Source organism: Mesocricetus auratus, unplaced genomic scaffold, assembly GCF_017639785.1.
Source record: "Mesocricetus auratus isolate SY011 unplaced genomic scaffold, BCM_Maur_2.0 Super-Scaffold_100004, whole genome shotgun sequence".
In the NCBI taxonomy this organism is placed as follows: domain Eukaryota; kingdom Metazoa; phylum Chordata; class Mammalia; order Rodentia; family Cricetidae; genus Mesocricetus; species Mesocricetus auratus.
The window spans coordinates 86570702-86589597 of NW_024429189.1; the positions used below are offsets into that span (position 1 = coordinate 86570702).

General features: G+C 43.7%; 1 protein-coding gene across 4 annotated transcripts in view; it reads left to right on the forward strand.

Moving 5' to 3' along the window:
- Positions 1-5220: 5220 nt before the first annotated feature.
- The window catches only part of Mapkbp1 (mitogen-activated protein kinase binding protein 1), a 50313-nt gene continuing 36637 nt past the window's right edge, over positions 5221-18896 (forward strand). For 2 of the 4 annotated variants that reach the window (XM_005064707.4, XM_005064709.4), the window contains exon 1: positions 5223-6003. In XM_005064707.4, the coding sequence (XP_005064764.1) occupies positions 5887-6003 (117 nt within the window). In that variant the 5' untranslated portion in view covers positions 5223-5886. Of the gene's footprint in view, positions 6004-18896 lie in introns of all 4 variants that reach the window. The other 2 variants (XM_040746080.1, XM_013121975.3) reach the window with 2 other exon arrangements.

Genomic DNA, 18896 nt, shown 5'->3' on the forward strand with positions numbered 1-18896 from the left:
AAAAGCTAGTTTCATAGTACCACTGTTGCCTTGCGGGAACAGGACTTAAACACAATCTTAGTGGCTAGGGACAATAGGTGTTCTTGGATATGTGTGCCATGGTGTGCATGATCAAACTCATGTTGTCAAGCATTCACAGCAAACAAACTCACTGAGCCATCTTAAGACAAGGTGTTAAGGGATTTCATATTTTACAGAGTGTTCTTATGGGAGTCTTTTAAACATTGAACTATTCCTGGCTAGTTAAGGTAATTGACAGATCAAATTTATTTGGTTATATATGCTTCATATAAAGTGTTTACTTTGCTGGATGATGGTGGTACACGCCTTTAATCCCAGCACTCAGTAGACAGAGACAGGCTGATCTCTGTGAGTTCGAGACCAGCCTGGTGTACAGCAGAGGAAGTTCCAGGACAGGCTCCAAAGCCACAGAGAAACCCTTTTTCAAAACAAAACAAAGTGTTCACTTTGTATACTTTTGTGATAAATGCAGTTGGCTTTTATTCCCCCAAAATTATAGATGAATTGATAGGCTTTTCTTAACAGGTTTGAAAATATTTTGAACACAAACGACAGTAAACATTTATACTTTTTGGTTTTTTTTGAGATGGTCTCACTATGCAACCCCAACTGGCATGGAATTCTGAGGAGACCAAGCTGACCTTGATTGAACTCACAGAGATCCACCTGCTTCTGCCCACTGGGATTGAAGGTGTATGCCACTGACCACATAATTTATACATTATTTTGGCAAAGTTTCATACATTTTTCCTGTCTATAGTAATTTATAGTGAAACTGTGTGATCAGTTGCCTTGAAGACAAGTCTGCAAAATAGTGATAACCCTTGTCTCTTCCAGAATTAAGCCCCATATGGGTAATATAGGCAGCTCATTTTCAGGAACTTCAGGGTTATGCCTTCATTTCATGGAGAATCTCTGGTACTCAAGGAATCAGTAAAATTGATTACACAGAATTGTGGTTTTTAAGAAAGTGATATAAGGGCCTTTTGATAACCCCATGTTGTATCATTGTTAATTAAAACTGACATCCATGGGGCTAGAGAGATGGTGCAGAAGTTACTCTGCTCTTCCAGAGGACCCGGGTTCAATTCACAGCACGCACATGGCAGCAGCTCACAACCATCTGTAACTCCATATCCAATATCCTCATGCAGGCAAAACAATGCACATCAAATAAAAGGAAAACAAAAAATCACATCCATATGAGCTGGGGGTGGGGGGATGGTTCATTTAGGAAAGGCGCTTCCCTTCTAAGTATGACTGGAGTTCAGTTCTTAGAACCTGTGCAAAAGTGCCAGTTGCGTATTAATTCCAGCACTGGGAAGATGGATCACGGGTTATCTGGCCAGCCAGTCTAGCCAAATTGATGAGCTCCAGGCCAGTGAGAAACCCTGTCCCAAAAACTACTGGCATTCATGAGGATGGCACTAGAGGTGGTCCTCTAATTTCCATACTCACAAGTGCAGATGCACTTGCATGCACAACAGATTTACACACATGAATGACTAGTACATAGAAAATTAAAGCTAGGGCTGGTGAGATGACTTACTAGGTAAAGGACCTGAGTTCAATATCCAGAAGCCATATGGTAAAAAGAGCACAATTATCTACCATGAGCTAACGTGCCATGGTGTGTGCAACCTCCTCAACAGAAATAACAACAAAAAGGCACGTTTTATAGTCTGTTCTATGTAATTTAGGCCAACCAGGACTCCATAGTTGGATTCTGTCTCAAAGAAGAAAAAGGCTTGATACATGCCTTTAATCACCATATTTGAGAGAATGGAGTCAGGTGAGTTCGAGGCTGGCCTAGTCTACATAGTTTCAGGCAAGCCAATGATACATAGTGAAGCTAAGGTAGGTAAAATTATTGCCTGTTGATGAAAAGAATTATGCATATTGGAAATAAAATAATTTCATATACAATTTAACCAACTAAAGTATAATTTTATTATATTTAAAATTGATTTACAGAGACAAGCAGTGTTAAGCAACAGTGATGGATATGGGTTAAACCCATGACAAGAAGGTGGGAATTTTGAGGCAAATCTAAACTAATAAATTCTATGATTGTAAACTGCTCATAACATAGTGACCCCCCACCCCCCTCCTGCCAATGGGAAAGCAGCTTTGGAAGCATTTGACTTAATCTATTTTGTTTCCAACTGCATTCATTGGTCTCTGCTCTCACAGGGTCTTGAATGTCAAGGTACTCAATAAATAAACTGATGAGCAAGTGTTTTTTTCCCAGGACCTCTGCACTTTATTTGCCTAGAATTTTTAAATCTGATCTAATAATTCTAAGCGAGACTACTATAACATTCCCAAACATCTGGAGTTTTTAGAATATTTTTTAATTTTAATTTTAAATATCTTGTTTTACATGTCAATCCCAGTTCCCTCCTCCCGCACCCCCCACCATCCCCCCATCCTCCCACCCTATTGCCAATTCCTTCCTCATAGGGGAGAAGGTTGACTGGGGGGGGGGGGTAGGATAGGGGGAAGAGGGAATCATAGGTTAGAAGACAGATCAGGCACCATTGTGATCTCTGTGATCTAAAGGGATGACACCAATTGGCAAGCTAAGCAATAGTGGAGAGACCACCTCGAATGACCATTCCTGATAATGAACTTGATGTCTATAACCATCCTGGAGCCTTCATCCAGTGACTGGTGGAAGCAGAGGCAAACTCCCACAGTTAAACACTGAACAGAACCCAAGGAACCCAGCGACAGAGAGAGAGGAGCGATGAGCAAATTGGCAAAGAATGGGCTGGCAAAACCAGCAGAGACAGCTGATCTGAACAGGGGAGAGCTCTTGGACCCCAGACCGACAGCTGGGAGGCCAGCATGGGACTGACCCAGACCCCCTGAATGTGAGAGTCAATCTGGAGGCCTGGGCTACCTATGGGGCTCTGAGCAGTGGATCAGTGCTTATCCCTCGAATACTAACAGACATCGTGTGTCCATAGCACAAAGAGGGTTGCTCTGCCTGGACTCTTAGGGAAGTGCCTGGACCCTGCCCTGAGTGAAATGACAGACCCTGGATATCGAGAGGGGGAGAAGTGGAAGAGAGAGTAGGTCGTGGAGGTTTTAGAATCTTGAACACCATGTATATTTGCTTTGGACATAACACAACTAGCACACTTCAATGGAGGTCAACCGCATCTCTGAGGCTAGAATGACACATTGGGAAAGGGGAGTAGTTACTGCTATTTTTCACACTGCACTTGGTTTTCGAGGAATCCATAAAACAAACACTTTGAACCTATTGCCATACTAGCATCCCAAAGGCAGCATGATACTTAGATGGTTTGCTTGAATTGGGAAGAATTTTAAAAGTGATTTTTGGCTATAGCCTGAAAATAACCCAAGTTCAAGAGTTATAATCCCTCATGTTTTCTCAGTTTTTCAATTTAGTGAGTCTCATCTTTAGACAAGGAAAGCAAGCATTTAGATTTGTGCAGTTCCCATCAACTGAGTAATGGGGTGTTGGGGCTCTCTAAGGAGCTAATCAAAGAAGCTTTGCATGAGAAATTACACCTTGTAAACCCTTTTACTGGCATTGAACAAGAAGTGAGAATACCTATTAGTAAATAGAAATTTGCCTAAAGATTGTGCATCATCGAAGACCAAGTTCTGTAGCACACAAATGAAAACACCAGGTGGCGCCATTCATTAGCAGTGCTACAGCAGCTTACGTGGAGAGGTCAAACCACAGATTACTAATAGTGCGGAGTTAAAGAATCAGCTGTTTCTATAGTTACATGATCATCACTATCTTCAGGTTTATACAGTACATTTAGAAGTCCCGTTTTCGTTTCATTAGATGTATAGTGTGTGGTTGAAAGGCCTCTGGTTACTATTGCCAGTTGGTCGCATCCCTGATGCCCATATCAGCCTGTGAGCTTTATACATTTGCTTTTAATACAGTTATATAGTACTCAGGTACCTTCCTGTTTGAACTGCTGTGCAAATATCGCTAAACACTAATATTAGGGATCCTTCCTCTTGAAAACCCATCATCTTCTTCAGGAATTCAAAAGTCTGGGATGGGAGAGATACGCCAGTGTACTGTTCTACTTCAGTACAGGTCTTTGGTTTAAGTCGTCCTTTTCAGAAGGCATTAAAAAATGTATATGGGTGGGTGTTTTGCCTACTCTTGTGTCTGTGCATCCATGTGCCTGGTACCCACGGAGGCCAGGAGAGGGCGACAAATCCTCTGGAATGGTGGCGAGATGCCACTGAGGGGGCTGGTAATTAAACCTGAGTCTTTTCAAAAAGAAGCCAGTGCAGATTCTTCTGTCCAGGGCCCCCCACCCAAAGGTAATTTCTTGAGGTAGTAACTAGATGGGATATTATAGAACTTCTAAAAATAAACGGACATGTCAAATCTGAAGCGTGAGTATGTGATAATATTTCTTCTATCTCTATGAACTAGGGAGAAAAAAAAACCCGATAGCAGCAAGCTTGATATGATATCGGTAAATGGCAGTCCTAGGGGTGTTTGCAAATCTTGACAAGGCCGAGCAAAGATTTGGAGTAGCAAAATACCGTTAGTGCTGTGAATAAAGTGCTGTAAGGATGCTGGCAGCTAAGGAAATGATGGGTGATATAGGTGCATTCATTTACTTTCTCTGTTCGCAGCCTACTTAAGGCTCTATTGGAGGCTTGAGTCTTCCATCCTTAACAGCTTCAGTTCAAGTATGTGTTTAGTTACTCCACGTGAGTCATTGTGTTAGGCTGCCGTAATCACAAACTATTTCAACCGTGTTAAATCCCAGCACTTGGAGTGGAAAGAAGTTCTTTTGGCTGCCTCCCAACTTTTTTTTTTTTTTTATGAGTTAGGGAATTAAATTTCAGCAGTGGTCTCAGGCCTACCAAATATCAACCTTAGGCCTGGGGGCGTGGTTATCGTCTTGAGGATCTAGGAAGTTCCTGGGGGACCAAGCTTGGTAATACCGTAAAAGGCCTGGTTCTCTCAATTCTAAAGCCATGTTATGTTGACCTTCCTTTAAGAGCGGTACCCACAATTATACTGTGCAGAATCCAGAGCCCTCTGCTTCCATGGTTTATTTTTTGGCTCCGCCCCAAGATGCGACGCCCGTCCAGTCAGGAACCGATCTGCCGCAGACCGCACCCCCTTAGCCTAGGCCCCGCCTCCCAGCTCAAATCGGCCCAAGCTCTAGTTCGCGTTTTGAGCCGCTGGTGCCACCATAGTTTCTGCTGCTGCGGCTGCCGCGGCGAAGCAGAAGCCGCCGAGCGTGATTCCCCGAGGGCTCTGCGAGCTGGACCCGAGCGAACGGGGGCGCTGACGAGTATTAGGGGCTTTTGGAGCGGGCGGTGGGTGTGGGGGAGGGCTGGAAACGAGCTCCCAAGACCAGGGTGGGGGAGGGAGGCTCCGTATCAGATCGGGTCAGCACGAGCCTCGGCTGCCAGCGTAGTGCCCCGGCCCCCTGCGGACCGCTCGGGTGACTTAGGCGGCCTCCTCCCTTGGACACCGCAGTTACCATGGGAACACTTGGGCTGTAACCGGCGCCAAGCCCTTCTAGAGCCCATCCCATTCTTCAGTTAAACGCCTCTCGCTGGCGTGGGCCTGACATTTCTTCACTCTAGGGGGGTCGTTCTCCTTTCCTAAGAAATAAAGCAGGCTAGGGTGGGCATGAGGAGTGAGAAAGGCCAGGGCAATGCCCAGAGTAAGACCGGCTGACAGGCAGAAGACACCTACTGTGATGCCAAGATTGCTCCTGCCATCTCAGGCCAGTGAAAGTGCATATCCGAAGGCTGTGTTAAGAGAGAAGGCAGTACCACTGTTTAGACAAGTCCTAAGTCTAGGCCAGGGACTGTCCTTAGGGGCTCCTCGTTATGATGGCTGGGGAAGGGTCAACCATTACCAGCCGCATCAAGAACTTGCTGCGGTCCCCATCCATCAAATTACGCAGAAGTAAAACGGGAAACCGTCGAGAAGACCTCAGCTCCAAGGTGAGTCTTACTGGGAGCCATCTCTTTCCTACTCTTCCCTCTCTTGTACCTGTTCCCTTTTCACCTTTCTCTTTTTTTGGGAAAAAAAGATAATGAAATTCCTCTGTTGACTCCAAAAGATCAAATGTGAGTATCTATGACTACCTGGTCTGAAGTTGGAAGAACAGCAGCAGGCGTGGGTGTGCTTGCTGAAACTCCCCCATGGGAAGAAGTGCATAGGACCTGAGTTCAAACTGTGTGCTTGGGGAAGCTAGTTGACGTGTTATGACTCAGTTTCTCTTCTTGGAAGAGGACAGTGCGATCACATACTCTATAAAGGATCTGGCTGTGACTAATGTGGATGTATTACTGTAACAGTAGGGGTTATGCCATAGTATACTTGCAAAAAGAAATATACTTGCAAAAAGAAATACACTTCATTTGAGATATCAAAACAATGTTATGACAAGCTTGGTGATGCATGCCTGTAATCCCAGCACTAGGGAATCAGAGGCAAGTTCAGCCTGGTCTGTATAACAAGTTCCAGCCCAGCCAGGGCTACATAGGGAGACTCTGTCCTGTGGAAAACAAAGGACAGGGCTGGCAAGATGGCTCAGCTGGTAAAGACACTTGTCAACAATCGTTATCTCCTGATTTGGATTCCTTTGACCTACAAGATGGAAAAAGTAAACTAATTCTTGGGAGTAGTTCTCTGACTTCCACACATGTATTTAACAGGAGCTTCTTGGTTTCTCATGAAAACATGGAGCCAAATGTGTTCCAGAAAGACATCTTTCCTGGTTTGCGCTTGTATACTGCTTATCCTGGTTACCATGTGGCAGCATCCTTTTCTGGGCAGATGTTCATCTTCCATTCTTACACTTGTCTTGGGTTTTTTATTTGTTTTTGCTTTTGTTTTGTTCCAAGACTGAGCCTTGTTACATAGTCCTGTCTGGGTTCAAGCTGTACAAATCCCTGCCATAGTGTCCTGGGTGCTGGGACTCTGGCATGCTCAGCTTGTTTTTTCAGCTTTGCTGGTCCCCACAATTTTGGGCATACAAAAGTAGAATACATTTATTTAATCCCTTGAGGGAATCTCGAGCATTGTTCCCACAGGATCTAATTAGGTTTTGCGGCTTATTAGTAGCCTGTAACCACAATAGCTTTGTGTGGTACAGGATTGCTAAGGACAGAGTCCTTTGAGACAGCAGCATTTTATTGCTTTGCCTGTGACTTTTTAGAGATGAGCAAACCTGTTGAGGAAAGACTTAGACTTTAATGTACACTGTGGCAGAGTTCTGGGAGGACTTTCACTCTTAGCAGAGCTGTAATTGGCTTTGGTAAGTCGAACAGCTTTCCTGTTCTAGTAGGGATTCTATTGAATTAAAATTTGCCACATGTTTTTATGGTGGTGAATATGGGCCCTTTCAAAGACTCTTACTAATAATTGTTCCTATTCTCTAGAGGCAAAGAATGAACCCTCCAACTTAGAAACTGTTAGATACAACTCTGCTTGTCCATTCTTTTTCTTTTTAACTTTTATTTATCATTATCATATCGTGATGTGTGCATGCAGGTGCGCATGTGCCATGGTGTTGTGGAGTCAACATGGCAAGCACTTTTACCTGCCATGCCACCTGGCTGGCCCTAAAGATGTAGCTCAGGCTGCCCTCCAACACCTGACCCTCCTGCCTCTGCCTCATGGCATATCCTAACTGGCGTGCACCACCACAACAGGCACCTCTGCTGGTTCATGGCAGTACTATTAGGCCAGTTTTCTCTCATCTTTGGGTTCTTTTCTGGCCAGGTTTGGTACACACAGTAGGGATGTATTATGGGAGGTTAGCCGGTGGTGTGAGTACTTACGACAAGTGGTCTAGAATTTGGAAGGTGCTATGGCCACTCTTTAAACTGTCCCGTGTCTATCATGAATGTGTTCAACAAGTATTTATCGAGTGCCTATTGGGTGAAAAACTGGTGATGAATAAAACATTATCCTTGCCACCAAAGAGCTTGTAGCTAAATTAGACATGTAAACAAGTAATTACAGCCAGGTTTAGAAAATGCTGGTCTAGAAATATGCACTAAGTTGTCAATGGAATTATAGGGGCAGGAAATTAGGAAAGACTTGACAGGAAGGGTTGTTTGAACTGTGAGTCCTGAGGCAAGAAAGGATCACTCTAAGAAAACTGAAAGAAAACTACCTCTGGCATCCCAATTAAACATCCTTGTTTCAAGTAGGAAGTCAGTGTTGACCTTTGAAATGGTGTGACAGAGCATGAGCTGTCTTTTTGTGCTTGGTATGCGACCTTCCCAAATACTCCACAGTTGAAGGCTTTCTACCTAAGCTTATTGTAAAAGCTTGCTTATGACATAAGATCTGGCCCATGAGTTTCCCTAATACATGGTAACTAAGGTAATTGTGACATGGACTCACGGACACTTGATTTTGTTTTGTTTGTTTTATGAGACATGGTCTCAGTATAGCCCAGGCTGGCCTGGAACTTCCTGTGTAACTCAGGCTGACTTCAAATTGGAGATCCTCCTGCCTCTGTCTCCTGAGTGCTGGAACAGTTATATACTACTGTAGCTAATCTTGAAACAAAACTTGAAGATAAAAAGACATGCCACTTGGGTGATAAGGAAGGAATCAGAGTGGCATTATCCAGCTGTTTACTCAGGTAACCTCCTGTTTTAATTTTTTGTTTTTTGAGACAAGGTCTGGCTGTCTAGTAGCCCAGGCAAGCCACAAACTTGTAATTCTCTTGCTTGGGATCATACCATTTTGTGTCACAAAATTCTCCACTTATTTCTAGCTCCATCTCCATATCTTACAAAACAGAAGGACTTCTCTGACTAATTCTACTACTTTGAAACCAAACCAATCTCTAGTTGTCCTTTTATGTGTGTCTTTTTTTTTTTGTTGTTGTTGTTTGTTTGTTTTTTGAGACAGGGTTTCTCTGTATTGTTTTGGAGGCTGTCCTGGAATTTGCTCTGTAGACCAGGCTGGCCTCAAACTCAGGCTGATATCAAATTGGAGATCTGCCTGCCTTTGCCTCCCGAGTTCTGGGACTAAAGGCATGCGCCACCAATGCCCAGCCTCCTTTTTGTGTGTGTGTGTGTCTTAATTTTCTTTTCTTTTCTTTTTTTTTTTAAGTTTTTTTTTTTTTTAGTTCTGCCTGCATGTATGCCTGCAGGCCAGAAGAGGGCACCAGCTCTCATTACAGATAGTTGTGAGCCACTATGTGGTTGCTGGGAATTGAACTCAGGACCTTTGGAAGAACAGGCAGTGCTCTTAACCTCTAAGCCATCTCTCCAGCCTGTGTCTTAATTTTCTAAAGACAACAGGGAGCATGGTCTTTTGTTTTGTTTTCTGAGGCAGGGTTTCTCTGTGGCTTTGGAGGCTGTCCTGGAACTAGCTCTTGTAGACGAGGCTGGCCTTGAACTCACAGAGATCCACCTGCCTCTGCCTCCCAAGTGCTGGGGTTAAAGGCTTGTACCACCACCACCTGGCTAGGGAACATGTTCTTTACAGTGTAAACTATATATCAAGTAAGAAAGATGTCATTGCAGATGAACATAGATGTCCAAGAATAAGAAATGGTCAGGAAGAGTTGTGTACTCCTAAGAAGTCAAAACCAGGAGTAATGAAATGGTGGAAAGGAAATAGAGAGGACACTGCTCCTCAAGGGCTTTTTTTTATTCAAGAGAGAACCGCTAATACATGGTTAAATACGGCTTAAGGCTGAGATGAGGGAGCCAGTAGTAAGGGTGAGGTTTAATTACTACAGGGAAATTAGATGAGCAACTAGATTTTATCAAGCTTTTTCACAGGGCAGGAACTTTCTACAGTAGAGTAAATTGGAGAAGACTGGTTTGAGATGTCATGCCAGGCCTGCAGATTCTTGAAGAACTTGAAACTCTGTTGTAAATACCTTTCAAGCCCGAACCCTGTACACTTGTCACTTCCCACCTCTTGTCTCGGCTGAGGCTGCTTTCTTTAGGAAGGAAATGTGTGTGCTCTTGGTAGCTAATCCTTTTCTCTCCCCCTCTTTTCCTAAAGTTTCTGAAGATTTTTGTGTAGGGAGCTTGGGTGGTTCTATTTTTACAAAGGACAGAAATGGACTCAGGCGGACCAGGCAGGATCAAAGTTGAGGACACAAAAGGATTCCTGTGCTAAAGGGTCGTTTTAAATCATTTCTTAGTCGCTATTAATCTGGTCTAGGTTGTATGTTATTTCTTCAGATTTTCTTCTAGCCCAGCTTTATGATTGCACAGCTATTCTTGTTCTATTCCTGGATGATTATACGGTGTTACTTTGGGCCTTTTAACGTGTGGTGGCTCTAAGAAGAGTGTGTAGGTAGGTTTCATCAAAGAGTGAAAACTAGAAATAATCTAATTTCAGTCTTTCCTCAGTAATTGAACCCAGATATTAATATCAAAAGCCTTTCCTGCCCCTTTGGTAGAGGGTAACATACTTATTTTCAAAGCATTTGTGAACCATAAGCTCTAGCTTGGGAAAATGGTCAGTAGGGCCTCAGGCTATTAAACATTAAAACAACAAGCTTTCTGAGGCCTGGGAATGCAGCTCATCTGGTAGAGTGCTTGCCTGACATTCATGAAACCCTCAGCCCCACATTCTCAGCACCATATAACCCAAGCAAAGTAGCATGTATCTGAAACCCCAGCACATGGAAGGGTGATGCCAGCCTGGATTATTTGATACCAGTCTCAAAAAAGGAAGAAAGTAAACCTTGTTCCAGGACCCATTCTCATTTTAGGGAGCCTCATGGAGTGGAGTTTGGTAGCTGAGTATGTATTAAGTTCTATGAGAAGCTCACTGTCAGTTGTGAACCTCTGGCCTAAGTCCTGTGTCCCTGACTTCTGTTGGTTTCATACCCAGATCCTCACTGAGCTTTATTGACAGTCCATCAGTCCAGCTTTGGATGTATTCTCTTTTCTCTGAATAGTTCTTTATTCTTCTCTGTCTTCTACTCATCGCTGTGTAAACGTGTTGGGGTAGGTCTAACAATCATACTGCTCTGAGGTTGGTCCTATGGTGTCAGTTGTTGCCTTACTACGACAGTTCCCCAGAAATCTCCCTTCCAGTCAGGAGTAGGAAATTAGAGGACAGCATCTGATATCCCAGGCAGTTAGTTCTCCATCTCACCATTCCAGGAGTGGCTTACTTTCACTCCTAGGAATAAACAGATTTTATTGTTTGTTATATACTCTCTGAACTCTCCACTTGGGAAAATAACCGAGAATAGAGGTCTCTCAGTCAGTAGCTTAGCACATCCCTCCCCCAAAATCCCTGTTCTCCTGCCTCAGCCTCCCCACAGCTAGCCTTGTTGACATTTGCCACCATTGCTGGCTGTGATGTGTTCTGGTATTGAAGTGCCTTGAGATCCTTAGAACAGGAGAACAGGTGGTATGCTTGAACAGTGCTACTACTCTCTGGTTTTGTATGGTTACCCTCCTCCTGGTGCTCCAGGCCTTTAAAGTGATTCTTACCGAGAGAGGAGTTCTTTCCTGAACCCATAACACCTCTTCCTTTCCTGTCTAAAAATATCCTGGCCTCTCCAGGCTCTGGGTCTCTCCAGAGGCTCTGCTCATCTCTGGCTGCACCCACTCCAGAGTCCCTCTCTTTACTGTTTAGGCCAAGTTACCCTGTTGGATAAGCCTTTGGTAATTGTTTTTCTTTTGCAGCGCCAGGATTAAACCTAGAGACTCATCTGGTTGGGCAAACATTCTGCCACCACACTATATCATACTCCCAAGCTCCACCCTCACCTCAGTGAATAGGCTTGAGTTCCTACCAATTGGACCTTGAAATTCTCACTTCACCTCTGTTACTGTGTTTTCATTTCTTGATGAGTGAGGAAGGTGGATGTGAGGCTTCTGCCTGATTCTCTGCCCCCCACTCCCAACCCCTTTACTCTCCAGCTGGGTTTGGAACTGTTATCACTGCCCTTTGGAGAACAGTCAAGGGCTTGAAATCTGGAACTGTGTTTATTCAAACTAAGCTTCTCTGAGAACATTGGCTATCAAACTGTCCTTAGAGTATCTGTTGGTTTTACTTCACGTTCAGGCCGCAGTATTGTTAGGGGAAAAGCTACAGTGTTTTCAGCAGGCTTTGTTATGTTAGACGTCTGTTTGCACTGCTGCAAGTTAAGCCTCTTTCTGCTCCTTTTCCAGTACAGAGTAAAGAGTTTTCTGTCAGCTGTCTTTTCTCCGTTCTTCTCTAGCTTTCATAGAGTACAGACTGAGGCTAACCCTCTTATTGCTCTAGCCTGTGTGTTGGGAGTGCAGGGAGCCCCCATGCCAGCTGCATTCATAATGTTTCTTACTCTGGTTTTGAAGGACACATAGAAGGTGCCAGTGCTGACTCTCCTCCTAGACTGCTGGGGAGTACATGTTACTCCCTTTCATGGCAACAGAAACTTACAGACTTTCCTAGTCTGTAAAACAAGTATTTGTTGAAGACTGGGTTTAGAAGCTCACATATCTCACCCTCCCCTAACACCACGGGACCAAGGATGCTTTTTCTGCTCCTTCCTTCCTTCATAGTTGAGATTTAAACTTACTTGAAGATCTTGGCACACTTCTTGCAACCATGTGGTTGATATTACCCGATACACACATTGTCAAGTGCTCTTTTAGAGGCTTCATGAGGAGGGAAGATTTGTGGGCTTTTCTTTTTGTTGTTGTTGTTCTTTGGAGATTTTGTTTTTATTGGTGCTAGGGTTAAGACCCCAGGCCTTGGTCTAATAGGCAAGTGCTGTTCCTGGGGGCCAGGCATCCCGCCCTGTGCTTAGGGACTTGGTGAGGTACTACACTTCTCCTCAGTCTTTGAGATCTGTCCATGTTTCCATATATCCTTCTGACCTCTTACAGGTGCTGGCATATAACAGAGAAATGAAACTTTTAAAAATATGTGAAATATAACACACAGAAAAGTTTATGAAACATAATAGTATATCATGAATAATTGTTTCCACCACACGTGTTGGGGACTGAGGACAGTTTGAATGGATGATAGGAAGCTCCAAAGCCCAAACATAATCTTTTCTCTGTATTCCTCCCAAGGAAATCTTCCAAAGAGTGCCTGCCATTGCTATATCCAGTGTACAGTATATAGTTTGGAGAAGGTAGCTTTTTGTTTGTTTGTTTGTTTGTTTGTTTTAAATACACATTTTTATCAGGGTATAGTAGCACAGGCCAGTAATCCCAGCACTTGGGAAATAGGGAAAGAAGGCTGGAGACTTCAAGATCATCTATCCCATCATCAAGATCATAGAGAAGTCAGCCTGGGCTACATTATATCCAATCGCAAAACAAAACAAAAACACAATTGTGAAGACATTCTCACTCCTGTCCATAGCCCTCCTTAAGAAGGCCAGTGTAGTGAGTTTCTCAGCTGCTGCTTTAGATCCATCTCTAGTAGCCTCTGCCTGTCTGCATTGCTTCTCTCCTCATCCCCACAGGCTCCTGACTCTTGCCCCACAGTTTGCCCTTGATACTACTAGGAAGCATTTAACTTGTGGGGTCTGTGGGTAATTGAATGTCAAGTTATTGCATCTGTGTGGTTCCAGATGCCTGTGAGCCACAAGCAATTGATGCTGCTTTTAGAATTGGTGCAGAGTCGAAACCTACAGATGCCTTGGTCATCTCTGAGGCAACAGGGATGACTGGGTTTTCACCCGAGGTATTGTTTGGCAGACTGATCGTGTTTCTCATGTTCTTGAGGAGGGCCTAGTGTAATGCTCGATCTTTCCTTCCAACTGTACCTGTTTGTTATTTTAGTCTACAACCAACTTTTTTTTTTCTGGTTTTTTTTTTAATGAGACAGGGTTTCTCTGTATTGTTTTGGAGGCTATTGGTCCAGCCCGGCCTCGAACTCACAGAGATCCACCTGCCTCTGCCTCCCGAGTGCTGGGATTAAAGGCGTGCACCACCACCGCCCGGCCCAACTTTTTTTTTTAAATCATGGAGAATACTGAGTGAAATCTTTATTTTTGTGAAAAACAAAAGCTATCCCAAATGTGCCATGCTAGAACTGATCTGGGTGATGACAGCATTGGGTGGATTTGAACAGAACAGAAATGAGGTCACTTGCTCACCTGACGCCCTTTGTCTGCCTGGGCTCCAGGGTTATACATTTCCTCCAGCAGTTGTCTGCCCTTAACTGACCTCAGATCTGTATGGTTTTGCTTTCTTCTCTCAAGTAGTCAAGTGTGACCACACTGTAAGTGCAGAAACCTGGGTCTCAAGATATTCTCCCCAGCATTGCTCACACCCAGGCCTGCCTTGCAGTGCTGTGGCGAGGCTTTAACTGAGATTAGTAACCATGCAAGAGCGATGTAAGACCCAAATAACTTCACAGCTGTGAGGGGTTGCTAATAGTAACAGAGCTCAAAGATTTGTAGAATGTCAAGAAACTTTGTCCTAATTTGCTGGTAAGATTCAATTTCTTCTAGTTTCCATTTGTGAGAAGTCCATTTTTGCAGGTTCAGCATCTTTTGTTCCAACATTTAACACATCCTTAGTACCTTTTCCTTGCTAATGATTTAACTTATGTTAGCAATACTAACTGAAAGGGTTAGGACTGTTCTTTGTTTATGTGTAGTATATACGCACATGTGTGTACACGTGCTCACACTTGGAGACCTGAGCAGTCAGGTGTCCTGCACTATCACTTTCTGCCTTACCCCCTTGAGACAAAATCACTGCACCTGGAACTGGCTTAATGACCAGAATTCCCCAGCAATCTTCCCTGTACTCACATGGTCCAGGGTCACAGGATCACACCAACTTTTTACATGGTGCTGGAGATGTGAACTCAGGTCCTCATGCTTGTACGGCAAGCATCCCTTCCCACTGAGCCATCATTCCAGCCCACAATATTCCCTGTGATACTAACTATGTTATAACTTATTTCTTTGCTATAGCAATAAGTTTGTTACAATTTAAAGTCAAACTAGGGGCTGGAGAGATGGCTTTATGATTATGAACATTGGCTGTTTTTCACAGGACTTAGATTCCATTCCCAGGATCCACATGGCAGTTTACAACCATGTGTGTAACCTCAGAGGTTCTGGGGCCCTGACATCCACCTCTGACCTCTTTGGACACATAGGCATGCATGTGATGTATAGGCATATATTCAGGCAACCACTCATACATATAAAGTAAGTCAGACTAGGGAATTCACAGGGGTAGGGGTGAGCCCTAACTTTTCCATGTTAGATCGAAGCTACTGGGGTTATGTTTTATATTAGTAATGCCTTCAACAAGGTTAGAGAAATAATTTTTTTTGAAACAGGGTTTCTCTGTGTAACAGTATGGCTGTCCTAGAAGTCACTTTGTAGACCAGGCTGGCCTTGAACTCACTGAGATCCTCCTGTCTCTGCCTCCCAAGTGCTGGGACTAAAGGCATGTGCTGCCGCTGCCTCCACCACCACCTGGCAATAGTGAACTTTGATGTTCTCCAAGTAGCTCTGGGCAGAATGACCTATTGTGTGAAATGAGATTCTCTCTGCCTGCTGAAAAGAATGAAGTCAGTCTTTCTGTACTGATGTTCAGTGAAGTATAAGATACATGTGGAGAGCAACAGCAAGTTGTAAAACACTGTTGTTGATTACTTATATTTTGTGAAAACATACATATCTCATATTATATGCACAGAAAAAATGAGGCACTTGGTTACCTCAGGGAGAGTTAGATTATGGTAACTGTCACTGAAATTCTATAAGATTTGAATTTGAAATAAGGCTTTATTATTTTTGTAAGTAGAAAAGATGGTAAAGATGAATTTTTTAAAATTTTAATGTGTTTTGAATTTAAATATAAAATGTTCCATATCAGCTGGGTGGTGGTAGCAAACTCCTTTAATCATATCATTCAAGGCAGAGACAGGCAGATCTCTGAGTTTGAGGCCAGCCTGGCCTACAGAGTGAGTTCTAGGACAGCCAGAGTTACACAGAGAAACTGTCTCAAATAACAAAACAAAACAAAGTTCCAAATCTAAAATCTGTATTTATTATTAGTTATACATAATTGTTACTGAAAATATGTCTGGTATAATGATCTTGGTGGTTTGGGATATATAACATACATCTTAGTATTAATGGGACATAAATAATGAGATGGCCTGGTAGTTAAGAGCACAGCTTACAACTACCTGTGACTCCAGCCCAGAGAACCTGACATCTCTGGCCCCCCCGTTCTCCTTCACTCATGTGCACACACCCCAACACACACACACACACACACACACACACACACACACACACACACACACACACACACAGAGACAGAGACAGATGAAAATAATAAAAATAGAATCTCCAAATTTTTTTCTCAAAAATCTGGGATAGCCTTGTGAATTTGAGATGCTTCTCAGATCTTTAGAAATTTTTTCTTGCTGATGTTTAGTCAATAAAATCGTTTGATGCGAGGCAGATGTGTCATTTTGAGCCAGGTGTGTTGGCATATGTATGTAATCCCAGCACTGAGGAGGGAGAGGCAGAGGCAGGTGGATCTCTGTGAGTTCAAGACCAGCCTGTGAGTTCCAGGACATCTGGGGCTGCACAATGAAACCCTGTCTTGAAAACCCAAAATAAATAAGCAAACAGAAAAGTTTAATGTTTTTTAAGTGACAGACACATGCTTTGTGGAAAGAGTTTACCCGTGGGCAATGTAAGAGAATCATGAAGAAAATGTCCCATAATTTCAGCATGCATCGAGACCCCTGAAAGTTCAGACTCAGGGTGTGGGACATCTGAAATGAGCTGTGTATGTGTTGGTAGAATACAAGCTGAAGCCCTGAGGCTCCTTTTGGGAACCATGAGTAACCTGGATTGACAAATGTGCATATTTCTTGTAGGTGAGTAGTTACTGAATTCGATTTGGAGCTGGTGATCTAGGCACAAACATTTACACTTTATTTAACTGGCAGCAGGGACCCCTAGAAAGTTTTTGAGCAAGAAGAAAGGGCAAAGAGGAGGGGATTTTTCTGAAAGCCCTTGCTACATCTGGGAAAGTGAGGAAGGCCTTGGGGTGTGGGAAGGAGCCCTGAGGCCCAAGTTGGCTTGACAGCTGGAGCACTAGGGCCTTCCCCACCCTTATTCTCAGTCACACATTCACTTCACCCAGGTCAGCTTGGCAAGGAACTACTAGTATTCTTCTGCTGACAAAAGTGGAACCCAGGAAATCAAGGAAACAAGCCAGCTGTGTAGATTACCTGGTAAATGCCTCTTTTTTGTTGCTGTTTTGGGACAGAGTCTCATATAGTTTGAGGCTGCCCTTGAGCTCACTGCGTAGCTGAGTTCCTATTCCTCTTGCCTTTAACCCCCTGGGCTTACAGGTGTATGCTACCACATCTGGCTTAGGCTCTTTTGAGGACCAAACTTCAGTTCATAGAACTTTGTGATTCTGGTCTTAGTATAGAGAAGTCTGACATTAGAGGGGAGAAATCCCCTCCCCCATCCTGTCTGAACTAAACTGTCTCATAATCTTTGCTTTTCTGGTAACCATGGAAAAGTAAGAGAGAGTCAGAAGGCTTCCTCTGCCCAGGCACTGTGCTGTTACGGCTGCTTACTGGCCGTGGGCACATGATGGTGACTGTACTGTAACTGGGCTCTTTAGCAAGAGTCTCTCCATTCCCTCTCCCTTGAGCTGATGCTTCCTTGCTCCTCCCATCATCTGCATAGAAAATCACACTCTCCTAACACTGCATGCTGGTTACCTTGGAAGCAGGTGACAGTTCTCCATATTGACCATAGGCTGCAATACTGCCCAGACATGGCCAGGTTCTGACCACATGTCTGGCATTAGGAAACCTCCTCTTCTCTTTCTTGCAGCCATCTACTGAGGAGAATCTAGAACCCATTTTTATAGACTTATTTCAGCTGCTAATAAAGTATGACTTTTTGTTTTTTGAGACAAATCTCTCTACCTAGCCCTGGCTGTCCTAGAACTCACCATGTAGACCAGGTTAGCCTCAAACTCACAGAAATCCACCTGCCTCTGTCTCCCAAGTGCTGGTATTAAAGGCATGCATCACTGCATTAAGTCCAAGTAGTGACTTTAAAAAAAAAATGTTGAAGCTGGGACTGGAGAGATGGCTCATTGGTTAAAGGGCGTACTGTTCTTACAGAGGACCAGATCCAGTTCTCAGGACTGTCAAGCAGCTTGAGACAACCTTTAACTCCAGTCCAGAGAATGGATTCTGTAGGCATGCTCACACATTTAGAACATGAATACACACACACACACACACACACACACACACACTAAATAAATAAATACGATAAAAATAAAATAAATCTTTAAAACCAAAACAAAAATATGAAGCTAGCATGAGAGGCATGTATTTTACCCCTGTTTTATCCTGATGCCCCATGTCTTCTCTTTTCTAGTGGTTTTGTTGTGTTTTGAGATATGTTGGTCTGGAACTCTCTACTTGCTCTGTAGCCCAGGCTAGGTTCAAACTTGTGGCCAGGTGCTGGCGGCACATGTCTTTAATCCCAGCACTCAGGAGCCAGAGATAAGTGGATCTCTGTGAGTTTGAGGCCAGCCTGGCCCATAGAGTGACCTCCAGGACAGGCTCCAAAGCTACAGAGAAACCCTGCCTCAAAAACCAAAACAAACAAATTTGCAATGGTCCTCCTGGCCTTAGTCTCTAAAATGCTAGGATTACAAATGTGTGTCACCATATCCAGCCCTATCCCAACTCCCAGGCTGCACATGAACTCTTGGATTTCTTAACTTTGCAAGTAGCTAGGACCACAAGGGCATGCCTGTCACTGTGCCCAGGTACCTTCTGCCTCCCTGGTTTTCAGGCGTGTCTCTGTTATGCACCCAAAGGTGAGGTGACTCCTAGTGTGTTCCAGCAGAAATGACAACATCTG